Source organism: Rhinolophus sinicus, linkage group LG06, assembly GCF_036562045.2.
Source record: "Rhinolophus sinicus isolate RSC01 linkage group LG06, ASM3656204v1, whole genome shotgun sequence".
Lineage (NCBI taxonomy): Eukaryota > Metazoa > Chordata > Mammalia > Chiroptera > Rhinolophidae > Rhinolophus > Rhinolophus sinicus.
The window spans coordinates 163724499-163740793 of record NC_133756.1 but is presented as its reverse complement, the minus strand read 5'-3'; the positions used below and the strand labels follow the sequence as shown (position 1 = coordinate 163740793).

The window sequence follows — 16295 nt, the reverse complement described above, 5'->3', positions numbered from 1 at the left end:
CCAACATGTTCTGCGTTTCCCACCCAGACGTGTCCTCATCATCATGACGGAAGCCCACGGGCTGGTCAGGGTGCAGGCAGGCGGCGCCCCTGGCGTGTGGATGGGGGCCTGACCGCTGGCCCCTCTGCCGTGGGCGGGGTGGTCCCTGGAATTCCCAGAAAGCCCCTCGCTCTGCAGGAGGCCTGCGGGAGCCGTGTCCTTGAGCTTGAGCCAGGAGGGAGCTGTCAGGCCACGCCTGTCCCTGCCCCTCCCCGGGGCCGCTGGGGTGGGAGGGCCGTTGTCACTGCGCTGTGAGCAGCAAAGGCCAGCCCCCCCTGTGCCTCCCACACACTCGGGCTCCTCCTTCAGCAGCACCCACATTTTGGGGTGTTTCTTGCCTGGCTGCTCGAGACAACTATCCCAACAGTGAAAAGAAACACTTTCAAGTCAAAACTGCTTTTCCAGTGGGGGGCGGTGGGAGCGGTCCCTGCCCCCCACCCTGGGCACTGACGCTAAAGCACAGCGCAGTGTCCAAAACACTGACACTTGGGTCCAGCGCGGCGACATCTGGGGCCAAGCCGTGGGTCCATGAGCACCGAGGCAGGAGCGCCTCCTGTCGCCCCTGATGGTGTCCCCAGGTGCAGGCTGGTCCTGGTGGCCTTTCCTCTCAATGGTCCTGGGCCCCCAAATCCCCAGGGGCTGCCAGGGCACTCCCAGCATCAGCCATGTGGTGGGTACCCAGGACCCAGAAAATGCCCTAAGATTCAGCTCCTCTCTGAGCCCCCCTTCAGTCCCAGCCAACCCCCAGGTGGCAGGAATGGCCCCTCTGTCCGTTCCACGGGCTTCCAGGACTCATTCCTGTAACAGAGCTGGCCCAGAAAGCCCGTTGGCAAGGAGAGCCTCAGGGGCCTGCGGCCTGCCCTCGGCCACCCCCCCACCTTCCCCCGGGGACACCTCCAGCAGCCAGATACCCCAAACTGGGTCCAGGGCACAACCCACACAGCAGACAGGCAGAGTCCTGAGAGGCCCATATTCCCTGACCCCCGCTGGAACTGGAGGCGGGTCCGTGGGCAAGGAGACCCCCAGTTCCTGCAGGGGCACGCGGCAGGGCCCGGGGGCTGTGGGGTCCAGTGCCCCGCAGCACATAGTAGGTGTGCAGTAACTCTCCAGGCCCTGTTACGCTGCCTCCACCAGTATCTCCTGGAGGATTGGCCTAACGTCCTAAGAAGCGTTCATCACACTCCAGAAAAGCCGTGTGGAATTGGAGAAAATTGGCCTTTATAGATGTGCTGGTTGAAGAGTATCCCCCAAAGTTCATGTCCACCCAGAACCTGTGAAAGAGACCTTATTTGGAAAAAGCTCTTTGCGGATGTCATCAGAATGAGGTCATACTGGAGTAGGTTGGGCCCTGACCCGATGACGGGTGTCCTCACAAGAGGAGAGGAAACCACAGACACACAGGAGAGGCACGCAGAGGCCACGTGAAGACAGACAGGCTGGAGGGATGCACACAGAAGCCGGAGAGGCAGGAAGCACCTCCCCTGGAGCCTCCTGACCCCTTGGTTTCAGAATCCCAGCCTCCGGACTATGTGAGAAGGAACTTGTCTCTCTAAAGCACCCAGTTAGTCATGATACGCGGCAGTTCTGGGCAACAGATGCAGCCGTACAACGGCCTCAGATCGCCGCTGGGAGCTGCCTCTTGCTTCCTGACAGCAGGCAAGTGACAACGTCCGTGAGTTTTCATTTCCTCGTCTCAAGCCCCTCCGCTGAGTCCTGGAGCACCCTGAGGACCTTCTCTAGTCCCCAGACCAGTGCTCTCGGGCCTGAGGGGGAACAGGACACGATAGCCACACGCCCTGGGCGGCTCGGGGCGGACGCCAGGCCGGCGGTGGTGGACCAGCATCATTGTGGCCTCCAGGCCACCAGCACCTCTGGCTGCAGCCCAGGCCCGTCCCTGGGAGGACGTGAGACTTCTCAGAGCCCGAGGGCCGGGCCCTGCTGGGCTCCCAGCACCACTCCCCACCGCATGGCTGCCTCCTGGGACGATGAGCCGCGGGCCGGCTGCCCAAGTGCTGCTTCCGCGTGCGGCCTGGCGTGACATCTGCTGCTGTTGACGCGTGTTTTCCTCTGGGAAGCTGTGCTTCGGGGGGAATCCCGCTCCGAGCCCTCTCACCCCGACGTCGGCGCACTGGGTGACGGTGTTTACCTCGGCCTGCGGGGGAGGGTGAACCACGAGCTGGGGGACTCGGGTGATGGGCAAGACACTGCCCTGCTCTGGTTCCCGAGAGACCTGGCCGCATGCGACCCAGCCGCACTGGACAGACCCCCCACCTCCCCCAGAGGGCGTTCGTCCCAATGCCAGGCCGTTTGCAGCTCAGGGACAGTGGGCATCCCGCCTGTCTTCCAGATGCGGGTAACTTCTAGAGCATTTTCATCAACTCACTACCCGATTGTAAGATTTGGCAGTTCTCACGTGTGTCTGCAGGGTTGTTTTCAGTCCCTGCGTCCCTCGTTTAAAGACTGCAGGGGGCTGGATCACTAATGCTCTCTACCCAGAGTCCCTGAATAGAGACCCAGCTCCGGGCTTTTATAAACGAGTCATAATGACCCTCACAAGCCTAGAATGAGAAGCAGGAAGCCACAGGGCAATGCTTTTCTTAAAAGCCAGCAAACACTCTCAGGGGCAGGGCTGAGCAGAGCCTCAGTCCGGCCACCAGGCTCCCTTTGAGCCAAGAGTGGGACAGGACCCAGGCCCCCATGGGGAAGCGATGCGGGGTGTCCCTCTTTTCATTTGAATCACACAGACCACACTCACTGAAAAGGGAACACGAGCAACATTACTCCCCCTACAAACGAGTGCCCTTGTATGCTTTGCTTCACAAGAACATTTGGGTGGGGTGGAGGCAGGAGGGCCAGGGCCTAAACCAAGGAGACAGGCTATCCACGTCCAAGATGGCCCCGGCTTAAGGCACACACCCTCAGCTACACCCCAAACCTGCCCCTCCATGCAGTGTGACTGGTGCAGACACTGCCCCGCTTTATGCACCGCCCCCTGCTTTCCAATCAGCTGCCCCTGGCAGACCACTCTGACAGTAACTGCCGCCCAGGACTCAGCATCCTGGCCCGAGGTGGGGGCGCCGAGACTGGGGAACCCAACTCTCACCCACACTCCCACCTGGTCCCAGACCTGAAGCATCTCTGAGCCCCAGCTGTTCTCTCCGCAAAATGGGACTCGCCCCCTGCCCGGCCCCACAGCCGGGTTCTTGTCAGGATGAGACGTGGGACAAAGGCCTTACAATGTCCACCAGGCTGGGACCCTTGTGATTACCCACCATGCCTCTGCCTCGCCTGGCACGCCCATCTTGTGAGCCAAGTGGTCAGGGTGCCTGCCACATGCCCCAGGGCCAGAGTCACAGGCTGCTGCCTGCTCATTCCAGGCATGAGAAGGTTCCAGGTGGCACTCTGGGATGCCACCCAAGGGGCCCTCGGCGTGCCAGTGGGGGGGTGAATCACCCCATCTGCTCGGGGAGGTTTAGCACCAAAGACACGGACTCTGAGTGCCCAGCTGGAAACGAGCCTCTGGAAGATCCAGCCAGTTGAACTCCGTCACAGGAGAGCGTCCCATCGGGGCCCCTCGCCGATTGGAAGGCCCAGACGTGGCCACACAGCAGAGCTGTCCATCTGCAGTGCCTCTCCCGGGTATCTTCCCGGGCGTCAGTCACTCTGTTCCCTCCAGGTGGGTCCAAGTTCCCGGACGCCCCAGGGGAGCCAGGCTGGGCTGCGCCTGGGGACAAACTCCCAGCACCCAGGAGACCCCACTCCCTGCCCTGCGCTCGGCTGAAGCAAGGCCGGCAGCCACTTCAAGGGGCTCGGCTTCCAGGGACGGGCCATGGGGACCCTTGGGTCCCCCTCACCTTACCAAGCAGGTCAACAGAGTGCCACTTGAGCCACTGCCGTGAGAGGACCCCAAGCCGTGCAGCGGTCAAGGGGAGCGAGGCCTGGCTGATGGGGTGGGGCAGGGAGCTGGGGTAGTGACCACAGCTGGAGGTGTCCCCACTGCAAGTGACAGCAGAGAGGTGGGTGTTTCTAACCAATTCCCTGAGAGGCGGAAAGGGCCAGGAGAGCTGTGACCAGCAGCACGGGGAGGAAGCCGGCGTGGGGGGTCTGCTCATCTTTAGCCCTGAAGGATCTGAGTGTAACACGTGTGTCACAGGGGAGCGCCTTCTGGATGCGCCTTCTGAGTAACAGCATTTCCTGGGCAGGTGAACTGGGACTTTGGCATTTCAGACTTTGCGGGTCACACGCGCTCTGTTGCACATTCTCTTTCCTGTCCTTTCAATGTCCGTTAAAAATGCAAACAGTGTCCTCAGACCGAGGACCAAACAAGAACAGGTGTGGCCCACGGCCGCAGTTTGCCAACCCCTGGAGCAGGACGGGACTGGAGGCAGCTCTCGTTAGGGATTCGGCAGGAAATCGCTTCCACGGATGTCAGTCCTACCTGTGGGTGCCCCACGAGGTTGGGGTGGCCCTGGAGGGCGCCTGCCTGGTCCCCAGCCCGGCTCACCCCCTCCCCATCCCGAGTTCCTCTTGTTGGTACCTCTGGTCTTGGTGACTCAGAGGCTGCTGTGGCTCTGGGGGCTCCTCCGGGGAGTCACAAGTGGCCGTCACGGTTCTTGGGACACCTTTCGGCCCAGAGCTCTTGGGCGCTGATGGCCTCTCCTGCCAGCCTTGCAGCAGGGCGTCTGGGCGACACCCCAGAGGCCTGGCCCTTTCTGACAGCGTGAGCTTCACAGGGAGTCACCAGACCCCGAAATGGGTCAAGGCTGCCTAGAAGTAGTCCTCACGCTTGAGGACAGAATGTTCTGGATGACCCGGGGGCCAGGGGAAGGGAGCACTGTGCTTGCAAGGTCCTAAGTGGATATTCCTGCTGAAACCTGGTGGCACCTCAGCGGAGGGGTCGGAGGCGGGTACGTGGCCAGCCCCCCTGAGGACTCGCTCTGGGGGTCTCCGTTTCAGCAGCTCCCACGGGCCCTCCGGTACCTGGACTTGGGCGTCCTACAGACACAGCCAGGGTGTTGGGTGGCTCGAGGCACGGCTTCCGTTTTCACATTCTCAAACGAATGTAATGTTTCCGATTTCAATTTTTAAAACAAATTTTCTCAATTTGTAGGGATCACTAATAACTAACACTTGGCTTTCTTTGTCACAAAGAAATGAGAATATTCTACTACTGGGGGAATGGTGGGGACTTGGCCACACAGCCCAGGCTCGATGTCCGCCGGGCTACTTCACACCCACGCCGCCTAGTGGCCTCCAGCTTTGGGTGCTGGGCCGTTAGGCCCTGGCACCTGCGTCTGGTCACAAAGGGATCACACCTCTGAGCTCTTAAGTCCAAGCGTTGGCTTAGTGGACACTTAATTGAGTGCCATCAGTATGAATGCAATGACTCCACGGACGACACGACTTTTAGGGCGTTCCAGGCCTCAGTGGCTGAGGGCCATCTTGTCCACGTATCTCCTCCTGGGCTGAGGGTTTGGGGAACGGGATCGTGTCGCTGTGAATGCATGTGACACAGAAGCATGCGTGCTCCACCCACGGTGCCCAGCACCCGTCCGCATGATTTTGGAGGCTGGGCTGTTAAATGCCAGGTTAACACACAGGAGGCCCTTTGGCATTTTCTGATTGACTGTGTTCTGGGGGCTTTGGTCACTGATGCCTGTTTCTGTCATCGTGTTCACGCTGCAGATAAGCCCGAGGAGATAGTCCCCGCCCCCAAGCCATCCCGCACGGCAGAGAACATGGCCATGGAGTCCAGGGTGGCCACCATCAAGCAGCGGCCCACCAGCCGGTGCTTTCCACCCGTCTCGGACATGAACGTGAGTGGCTGTGCCCTGGGGACCGGGGAAGTAGGCAGGACTCCCCGCTCAGCTGCACGGAGATGGCCGTCCTTGTAGTTTGGGGTCACACACCCTGTGCTGTCCGTACGCGGAGCCCAAATCCGGGCCCCACAAGAGGAGGAGGGTGCATCTTTCCGGGGTCTCAGGCCACAGCTGTTCCTTGGGGCTGGGAGCACAGGCACAGCTCAGGCCCCAGTGGGACACCTGGGTGCCCCATGGAAGCCACATGACAGGTGCCCACTGCCCGCCCAGTGCTTCTGTGCTGCCCTGTGGGCCTGGCCGCTGTGGGTGGGGCTGGTCCAGGCGCATCTCACCCCAGCCCTCTGGTTTGCAGTCCGTGTACGAACGCCAGGGGATCGCCGTGATGACGCCCACCGTTCCCGGGAGCCCGAAAGGCCCATTTCTGGGCCTCCCTCGAGGTACGATGCGAAGGCAGAAATCAATAGGTAAGAAGCGTGGCCACCCGCAGAGGTTGCCCTTGGCTCTCAGAGCCCACCCTAACCATCCCCCAGGCTCACCCACTAGATGGCGGGCACCCTGCCAGCCTCCCCCGCCAGGGAGCCCTCTGTATGTCTCGGCGGTCTGAAATGTTTCTTCCCCCCCGGACACAACATCCAGGGCGGCTTCTCCCGCCTTGCAAGCCAAGCTGTCCGAGAGAAGCCAGGGGAGGGGCCACAGGGCGGGAGGGAGACGGTGGGACGGGTGGTCCAGGACGCCCCCTCCTTGCGCTTCCGGTCAGAGTGGCAGCTGGAGTGAGTCCTATGTCACTGTGTCCCCCACCCCCTGCATTGCCAGCCACCACCTTTTGTAGGGTGAGCTCAGTGGACACACTTCTGAGGGTGGTTGGGTCAGGTTGTCGAATTCTAATAGAGTTGTCCTTACCGTGTGTCGTAGAAAACTCGTTACCTCTCCTGTTAATGTCACTGATCCCTACTGACTGTTAAGGCAGGGTAACCGTGACCCTCACGCAGTCCCCTTGTGAGATTACCCAGCACTGTCTTTACCATGGAAACTCTGAGAGGTCAAGGCCACTGCCGGACACCAGTGGACCCTTGCCATGTAGACAGAGGCGTGTGAGTGGCAGCCGCCCCGGGAGCCTGTCTGCCCTGGAGGACATCACTCTGTATGTTGTGGAAACGCCTCCTGGCACTGCTTCTTGGAGGCGTGGCTTCCTGGTCACTAGTTTGAGGCAGTAACTGAATAATCCGTGATTGCGGGGCTGCGTCTACTGTTCCCAAGACTCTCCCTTCCTGGTGCTCGGCCACGCCGAGTAGCACAGACGCCGTGTTGTGTCACTGGCTCTTTAACTGGTTAATAACAATTGATTTCCTCCTGTCAGACAGCAGAATCTTTCTATCAGGTTAGTGAACCTTATGGTTTGGAATCTATCATTGGAATGTAACCCAGTTTACTCTATAAGGTGTATTCTTAAATCATTACTCCTTGGGAACGTAGCTGTCAGGCAACCAACATGTGAAATGGTCAGGGATGGCCTGTCAGCAGCCCATCTTTGCAATGCCGCAATGCCCTCCTCCCACAAGGAGTAGCTGGATTTGGAATACCCTTATCGAATGGGAATTCTCATTGGAATAAGTTGTAGTTGCCTCTAGGAGTCTTTTTGATTCAAAGTGATTCCTTTGTCACCTCCCTGAAATACCTGCATGCTTCCGACGGGACATACGTGACTTCACGTCTGTCAGCGTCCGTGTCTGAGTGTTGCTCCCCATCTCCTGGAGTGCGTTCTGTTGATGCTTTTATATCTTGGACTGTTAGAAACAGTCCAAAAAGGTCACCTACTCAACACACACACAGAACTGCTGGGGCCGACGTAGCTGGGACGCCCGCCTGGCACACCCACTGTCACCACCACAGGCCCTCGTCTGGCATCCACGGGTTGCATTGGCTCATGTCCTGGAACACGACTTGACTTCATGCCACACCAGCCGGGCTCTGGCCCTGGTTCACCATGGCTGTGGTAATGGCCGCAGCCCTCAGCCCAGCCCACAGGCTCTTAGCTCCCTCCCCCCAATAATTCTGGCATCCTCCTGAGGGCCCAGAGAGCTCCAGAACCCTCAAGCCCTCAGGTGGCCTGCAGAAGTCAGGCCACAAAATGGGTTCCCGCCACATGGGCGAGACCACCCCAGGGTGACGGGTGGCAGGCTGAAGGGTGGCAGGCCTCCCTGCACACCTGGGCAGGACGACGGCACTCTGATGCTCCTTGCACTGCACACAGTGGCACCTGTCATGTCACATCAGCCAACGCAGCAGTGCCCTCAACCCGTGCGCCCTTTGCCTTGTTTAGATGGGCAGCGTGGCAGCCTCAGCCCCCAGACCCTGAAACACCCCCAGGGGCCCTGACAACCCTAAAAGGACGGATGGATGCCTCCTGATTCCTCCCAGCTCCCGCCCCCACACGTGCACACACACACGGACACACGCACGCTCATGCACGCACGCACACACGTGGCCCGAGGAGGCGGGGTGCCCGGCGCTCTGGGCAGCACAAGCGGAACACGTCAGCAGCACGCACTCCACGTCTGGTGCCTTTCCCCTTCGTTCTTCCCTTTTCCCTGTTCCCTTTTCCCTTTTCCCTTTCCCGGCTTGGAACCTCTTGGCATTGTGCAGTGCGGCCTGTGCTGCGTCCCGTGAGCAAGCGTGCATCGTGGTCATCTCTGGTGTGCACAACCCGAGGCGCAGAGCGGGGTGCTCGTCACGGTCCTGGTTCCAGACTGACCTGTCTTGTCCTTGCAGGAATCACGGAGGAAGAGCGGCAGTTCCTGGCTCCTCCGATGCTGAAGTTCACCAGAAGCCTGTCCATGCCGGACACCTCCGAGGACATCCCGCCCCCCCCGCAGTCCGTGCCCCCGTCCCCACCACCGCCCTCTCCCACTGCCTACAACTGCCCCAAGTCCCCGACTCCGCGAGTCTATGGGACGATTAAGCCCACGTTCACTCAGAATCCCGCCGCCAAGGTGTCCGCCGCGGCGCGCTCTGACACGGTGGCCACCATGATGAGGGAGAAGGGGATGTACTACCGCAGGGAGCTGGACCGCTACTCGCTGGACTCCGACGACCTGTACAGCCGCGCCCCCACGGCCCCAGCCAACGTCCGCAGCAGGCGGGGCCAGATGCCCGAAAACCCGTACTCGGAGGTGGGCAAGATCGCGAGCAAGGCCGTGTACGTGCCCGCCAAGCCCGCGCGGCGGAAGGGCGTGCTGGTGAAGCAGTCCAACGTGGAGGACAGCCCCGAGAAGACGTGCTCCATCGCCATCCCCACCATCATCGTCAAGGAGCCCTCCACCAGCAGCAGCGGCAAGAGCAGCCAGGGCAGCAGCGTGGAGACCGACCCGCAGGCCCCGGAGCCGCCGGGCCAGCTGCGGCCCGATGACGGCCTCACCGTCAGCAGCCCCTTCGCCGCCGCCATCGCCGGGGCCGTGCGCGACCGGGAGAAGCGGCTTGAAGCCAGGAGGAACTCGCCGGCCTTCCTCTCCACAGACCTGGGCGACGAGGACGTGGGTCTGGGGCCGCCTGCCCCCCGAATGCGGCCCTCGAAGTTCACCGAGGAGGGCGGCTTCGGCGAGGAGGAGGGCACCGAGCAGCTGTCGTCGCCCACGACACCCGGGGCGCCGCCCAGGGAGTCTGAGAGCCATTTTGTGGGTGGTGGCGATGCCGGAGCTCAGGGTGATGCCGGCAGGCCACCAAATTCCACGTCCAAAGCCAAGGGGCCTGAGAGCAGCCCTGCAGTGCCCCCCAAGAGCGGTGGCGTGGCTGGCCCCGAGAACTACGTCCACCCACTCACGGGGAGGCCGCTGGACCCCAGCTCCCCGCTGGCCCTGGCACTTTCCGCGAGGGACCGAGCCATGAAGGAGTCCCAGCTGGGCCCCAAGGGGGAGGCCCCCAAGGCCGACCTCAACAAACCTCTCTATATCGATACCAAAATGCGGCCCAGCGTGGAGGCCGGCTTCCTTACGGGCACGAGGCAGAACACACGGGGGCCCCTGAGGCGGCAAGAGACCGAGAACAAGTACGAGAGCGACCTGGGCAAGGACCGGAGGGGCGATGACAAGAAGAACATGCTGATCAACATCGTGGACACGTCCCAGCAGAAGTCGGCCGGTCTGCTGATGGTTCACACTGTGGACGCTGCCAAGCCGGAAGACTTCCTGGAGGAAGAGGATGAGAAAGCGGATGTGGAAATGAAGCCGGACAACTCGCCGCCTGAGGTGCCAGAAAGTGTTCCCAAAACCGAAGGTGCTTTACAGATCTCCGCCGGCCCCGAGCCCGCCACCACCACCGCCGGCAGGACCATGGTGACGGCGGGCTCCATGGAGGAGGCGGTGATCTTGCCATTCCGCATCCCTCCCCCCCCTCTGGCCTCCGTGGACCTGGATGAGGATTTTGTTTTTACAGAGCCATTGCCTCCTCCCCTGGAGTTCGCAAACAGTTTTGATATCCCTGACGACCGCCTTGCTTCTGTCCCCGCTCTCACAGACTTGGTCAAGCAGAAAAAAAATGACGCCTCCCCGTCCCCTTCGTTGAACTCCAGCCAACCAACCAACTCTGCAGACAGCAAGAAGCCGGCTGGCCTTTCCAACTGTCTGCCCGCCTCATTCCTGCCACCGCCCGAAAGCTTTGACACCGTCACGGACTCCGGGATCGAGGAGGTGGACAGCCGGAGCAGCAGCGACCACCACCTGGAGACCACCAGCACCATCTCCACGGTGTCCAGCATCTCCACGCTGTCCTCTGAAGGCGGGGAGAATGTGGATACCTGCACCGTCTATGCAGATGGACAGGCACTGATGGCTGACAAGCCCCCTGTCCCTCCCAAGCCGAAGATGAAGCCCCTCATCCCCAAGAGCAATGCACTTCACCAGGACGCGCTCATGGAAGAGGACGTGGACAGCTTTGTCATCCCCCCACCCGCACCCCCACCGCCACCTGGCAGTGCCCAGCCCTTGACCGTGAAGGGGATCCAGCCAAGGACCTCCAAGTTGTGGGGCGACGTCCCGGAGGTCAAGAGTCCCATTCTCTCAGGCCCAAAAGCAAACGTGATCAGCGAATTGAACTCGATCCTGCAGCAAATGAACCGAGAGAAATCGGCCAAGCCGGGGGAAGGACTAGACTCGCCGACGGGGACCAAGCCGGCTGGCCTCGCTCCAAGGTAAGTCCCGCACTTGGTCAGACGCAGCCTCTCCACGCCGGGCATCCCTCTGCCCCGTCTGGGCAGTGTGACCAGGAAATGCCTGGGGAGCAGCCACAGCGGCCGTGAAGAGGGGGTTCATGGAGCCTCTTGCGTCGCGCTTCTTTCTCGTTCTCCTGGACTCTGGTGCAGCTGAGCACAGACCCCAGCCCTCCTGGCAGGACGGGCACTCCCAAGTGCAGACTCATGGTCAAGTGCAGCTGTGCAAGCCAGCCCCACGTGGGCTTCCAGAGTGTGGCTCTGATGTCTCCCATCCTGTGTCCTCCACATCTCAGCCAGGACCCCCCGAAGGGCCTCTGGAGGCCGGCAGGAGCCAAAACCAAGTCCCGCCGCGGTGGTCCGGGAGGGCAGCCATGCCGGCTGGGCTGGGAGCGGGTGGTGGTGTGGTGGGGATGTGAACGTGTGCGTGGGCCTTCTTCCTCCTCCCCTCGGTCACTGGTTGAGGGCTGGGGAGGTGCTGGCTTCTGGCTTCACCAGTGAATTCCGGGCAAACGTCATGGGAGGAATGCTTCCATGTCCGCAGGTCGCCAATCAGTAACCCCCAGTTTAGGTTATTGCTCTTGGAACTGAGGGTAGACTAGGAGGGGTCATTTCTAAACCCGACCAGCAGGCTCTGCCGAGGTGGCCACACTCGACAAGCCCCTCGACCGTCTGCTACAGCTTCTGGGGAATTCTCACCAGAGCTTTTTCGCTCCCTGATTCTTCCTGGTTGTCGGTTTTCTAACCCGTGACACGCACCATTTGGCTGGTCCCAGACAGCAGTGTTCGTCAGTTTCTCCCACGATGTTTACGCTCCGGTGTCACCGCCCTGACTAATGACGTCCAGGCCCCGCACAAACACCCAAGTCCATTAATCAGTGACATCACTGTACGGTCGGTTCTTGAGACATGGCCGGGCACCAGTTTTCCCAGTGAGCCTCCGTGCGGATGTAAACCAGTTACTTGGACGGCTCCCCAGGGAAATGCCGATAGGCCAGCCTCGGGAGGGAGAAGCAAGTTGAGATACCGGCTCCTAATAGGTCACCCACCACTAAGTGTGACGTTCAGACAGTAACTCCACTTGCAGGGGAAGTCCTTAAAGGGCCCATTTCCGGTGGACGTATGTACGCACATACCCACACAGATCACGTACTCACACGTCTCACGGAAATCTGAACGCACTGGATTAGCCCTTTCTCCTTATGTAATAATATACTTCTTTAGTTGTAGTGAAGGTACAACAATTAAGATGCTTTATGTCAAGTGTTTCATGTTTTACAAAATGCTTCCACACGCTGACTCACCTTCATGACAGCTGGGGAGCAGGGGAGCAGGTACTGAGTATCCCCATTTTTCAGGGATACAGAGAGAGGCCAAGTGGCTTGTCCCTGGGCCATACCAGCAGGAGACCCGGCCAGGACACAGGCAGTTTTCTGACTGGCGCGTCCCCTCGTTAGCAATACCCGAATATGAATCTTGCTGAAGGGGGTGATTCTAGGGCTGTTGAGGCCTGAGGGGCAGCTGGCACCGAGCTGTGCTCCCCTGAGCAACCCCATCAGCAGGAGTGCACCCCGGGGCCTCTCTGAACAGCGTCTGGGTTTCTCTCCATCTCTACTCCTCCCGACTGGATGAGCTCCCGGGGGCTCTAGAAGAGTGGGTTTCCGAGGCACACGTCCCTCTAGGGCTTCCCTGCCCTCATCCCCAAGGTGGGCAGGACCTCAGAGCCCGCATCACCTGGCAGCATCCTGTTGGATCCTTCAGAGCAGCTGCAGAACCACCTCCAACTCATGCACGGTTGCTGCGAACAGCCACCTGGTCCGTTCTGTTACTTAAAACCCAGTCCAGCCGACATCTGTTAAGCACTCACTCCATGGGCACCATCGAGGCAGGGCCTGTAGCTGTTCACACTGCGCAGAGGAGCGAGCTGGGAGCCAGCGGTCAGGCCCTCGGCCGGAGCTCAGGTGCTCAGCCGGAGGACATAGGCCAGCCCTCCACCCGGGAGCTGTCAGGCTTCCGCTGCCGGCCTCTGGCTGCACCAGGGACGAACCTGGAGGGGCAGCTCCCTGACTGTGCCACAGCGCTGAGCTCACCGGGGGCAGGGCTGATAGCAGGCAAGGTCAGTCACCAGGCAGTCATGGCCAACTAGGAATAGGATGGCCCTGAAGCCCCAGGACAGAGGAAGGCCGCTGACCGCGGGAAATGACTGCCTTGGCTTTTCTGACCTCACAGCCTCACCAGACTAAGCCCTGTATGGATAGGGGCTGCAGCCACGTGGCGTACTGGATAAGCCAGGGTGGGCCTACTGGGCAGAGCTACCCAGTTGTGACACAGCTCGTCCTCATGTGAACAGGCAGCAACCTGCGTGTTCCCTCCCCCACAGACACACCCGCAGGGACGAGCCTCTCCAGTGCCCTGATGGGCTGGCTAGTTACCCATTTGGAGAGCAGATTAAGCCCAGAACTCTCAGCCTGGGCCCCCTGCCTGGGCGGCTCCCTGCCATTTTTAAATGCATCAAAATTAAGAGCTGTGCCTGGCCCTGGGCAAAACAAAGCACAAAATTGGATGAAGAGAATTCCTACTGAGGGAAGAGAAATGAGGTTTTCTAGGGAAAACTGAAAAGTGGCCCTGCTCTTTGAAGATACACAAGCAGCACTGCCGAAATCCCACTGCCCTGGAAAGACTTTTTGGTCGCCTAAGAAAGGGACAGTTTTCAGAGCTGCCCACAGCTGTTCGATCACTAAAGGGACTGGAGCACCACTGAAACTGCCCCTTGTAAAGTCGCTTTCTCCCTCGGGTTCTCGCTTAACACAACTGGGTGAGACCACGCCCACTCATTGCGGGAACTGGGTCTGATGGGAAGAAGAGAGAGACCAGACCAGTGCTTACCTGGGGACCTTTGATTAACTTGGCCGTGACTGAGCTGCTGCTGCTGATGGCTGTTCCCGGAAATTGGAACGACATGAGATGTGGAGGTGATTACAAATACAGTGACAAAAAGAGGACGGAGCCGTGCGCTTTCCACACAGTGTTAGAGGCATCTCCTCAGGCCTGGTGTGGAAACACCCGCTAAGATGGGAGCCGCCGGGCACTCCTGGGCACAGTGCTCCCAGGAAGCTATCTCAGCTTTGAAGAGAGCGTCAGACTAGAGCCACGTGAAGGAAGCTATGGTCTGAGGGGAGCGCAAGTCTCTGTGATGAGCTGGCTGGTTCTCCCATTTGGTGGAACCCCAAAGCGAACCCATAGGGTTCCCCACCACATCCGTGCCACTGGCTGGAGGCTCCAGCCCAGGACCGGGCACTCTGCAGGCCCTGGCCCTTTGAAGCTTGGAGCCAGGACAACGACTGTCGGTGTCGGCGACAGCACACTCAACGTGTGCACAGGCGTGATCGGCGATTACAAGATTTCCTTTCAAAGCCCTTTGGTCAGGAACCTGCAACACCTGTGGTTTTCACAGCATCGGAGGTGTCAGTGACCGGCGGCATTCTCGTGTTAGAGCACTCGATGTCTTCCTCAAAGGTGCAGTGCTGGGGAGCCAACGAGACACTCGGTCCTTGGGCCTGGAACCAGCCCAGCCCGTGGCCTGAGTTCATAGGTCAGTTCTTCAGGGGCCCAGTGCCCAACCTGGGGTGGACGACAGGAGGGGTGCCCAGCTGTTAGGCACATTTTACTCAGCAGGGAGTTACTGGTCTGACAATTAACTTCACGAACTCATCGTAGGAAAAAGTGCTACTCACCTCATTGCTCAATATCACTACGGTCACCTTCGAAGGACTCCCCTTGGGAAGCTGTGCACCAACGCCAGCACCTAGTCCACCCTTCAAAGCAATTTTGAACTTTTTCTAGAATGGCCATCAGAGCTGTCGTTGTGTTACCCTTGACGTCCTGAATGTCATCAAAATGTCTTCCTTTCAATATGTCCTTTATCTTCAGGTCATTGGGGGAAAGAAAGAAGTCATTGGGGGCCAGATCAGGTGAGTAGGGAGGGTGTTCCAATACAGTTATTTGTTTACTGGCTAAAAACTCCCTCACAGACAGTGCCGTGTGAGCTGGTGCATTGTCTTGATGCAAGAGCCATGAATTGTTGACGAAAAGTTCAGGTGGTCTAACTTTTTCACACAGCCTTCTCAGCACTTCCAAATAGTAAACTTGGTTAACTGTGTGTCCAGTTGGTACAAATTCGTAATGAAGAATCCCTCTGACATCAAAAAAGGTTAGCAACATTGACTCTTGGACTGACGGAACATTTTTGGTCATGGAGAATTGGCTGACTTCCATTGTGCACTTTGATGCTTTGTTTCAGGGTCGTATTGGTACACCCATGTTTTACCGTTGGTGATAACACGGCCCAAAACATCATCTTGCCTCTCCAAAAGGTCGTGGCAAACTTCTCTCTCCTTTGTTTTTGTTCATCGGTGAGCTCCTTCGGGACCATTTTTGCACATACCTTTCTCATGCTAAGATTTTCCTGTTTTTCTATCGATGTTTACTTGCTCTGCTGTGCTTCTCACAGTCAGCCAACAATTTTGACACACTATTTGATGAATTTTTGCAATGTTTTCATCAATTCTGCACGTTACTGGCCGCCCTGACTTCTCTTCATCAGTGACACGTTCTCTCCCCTCAGACAAATGTTTAATCCATTTGTACACAGCCGTTTTCTTCATGGCATTATCCCCATAAACTTGGACTAACAAGTCCCTGATTTCATTTCCACTCTTGCCAACTTTAACAAGAAACTTAATGTCTGTTCGTTGCTCTAATTCAAGCTCAGACATTCTCGCGATGGGACACAAAAACACGCAACAACAATAATGAATGCCACTCAGCAAGACAGCGCCACATGTCGACACGAACACAGCTGTGAGGCACTGATATACCAAGGTTATGAAACCTCACCGAGCTGTTTGTACAGTGCTGCCCAAGTAAGCGCACGGTGGCAAGTTTGTGAACTTAACTGTCAGCCTCGTATGTGCCAGGCCCCTGCCATCCCCAGGATTAATTGCTGAACAAGAATATATGCAAGGTCTGTCCTCCCGTGGGGCGCTGCCTTCTTGAGGGAGGAAATGGACAACAAATGACAAACGAGACAAACACGAAGCGTGCCGAGAGCTGCAGAGGAACAAGGACAAGTCAGGCTGACCATGTGCCAGGAAGAAGACACTCAAGGAAGTGACATCTGAACAGACCTGAAACACAAGAACCCAGCAATGCAGAAAACCAGACCTGGAGCACATCGA

At 58.9% G+C, this 16295-nt stretch overlaps 1 protein-coding gene across 15 annotated transcripts in view; it reads left to right on the top strand.

Annotated features, from left to right (window-relative positions):
* SHANK2 (SH3 and multiple ankyrin repeat domains 2) overlaps nucleotides 1-16295 on the top strand; it is a 457209-nt gene that overhangs the window by 430073 nt on the left and 10841 nt on the right. For 11 of the 15 annotated variants that reach the window (XM_074336881.1, XM_074336889.1, XM_074336888.1 and 8 more), the window contains 4 exons: nucleotides 5725-5855; nucleotides 6211-6322; nucleotides 7216-7236; nucleotides 8628-11040. In XM_074336881.1, the coding sequence (XP_074192982.1) occupies nucleotides 5725-5855; nucleotides 6211-6322; nucleotides 7216-7236; nucleotides 8628-11040 (2677 nt within the window). The remainder of the gene's footprint in view (nucleotides 1-5724; nucleotides 5856-6210; nucleotides 6323-7215; nucleotides 7237-8627; nucleotides 11041-16295) is intronic. The other 4 variants (XM_074336884.1, XM_074336891.1, XM_074336885.1 and 1 more) reach the window with 3 other exon arrangements.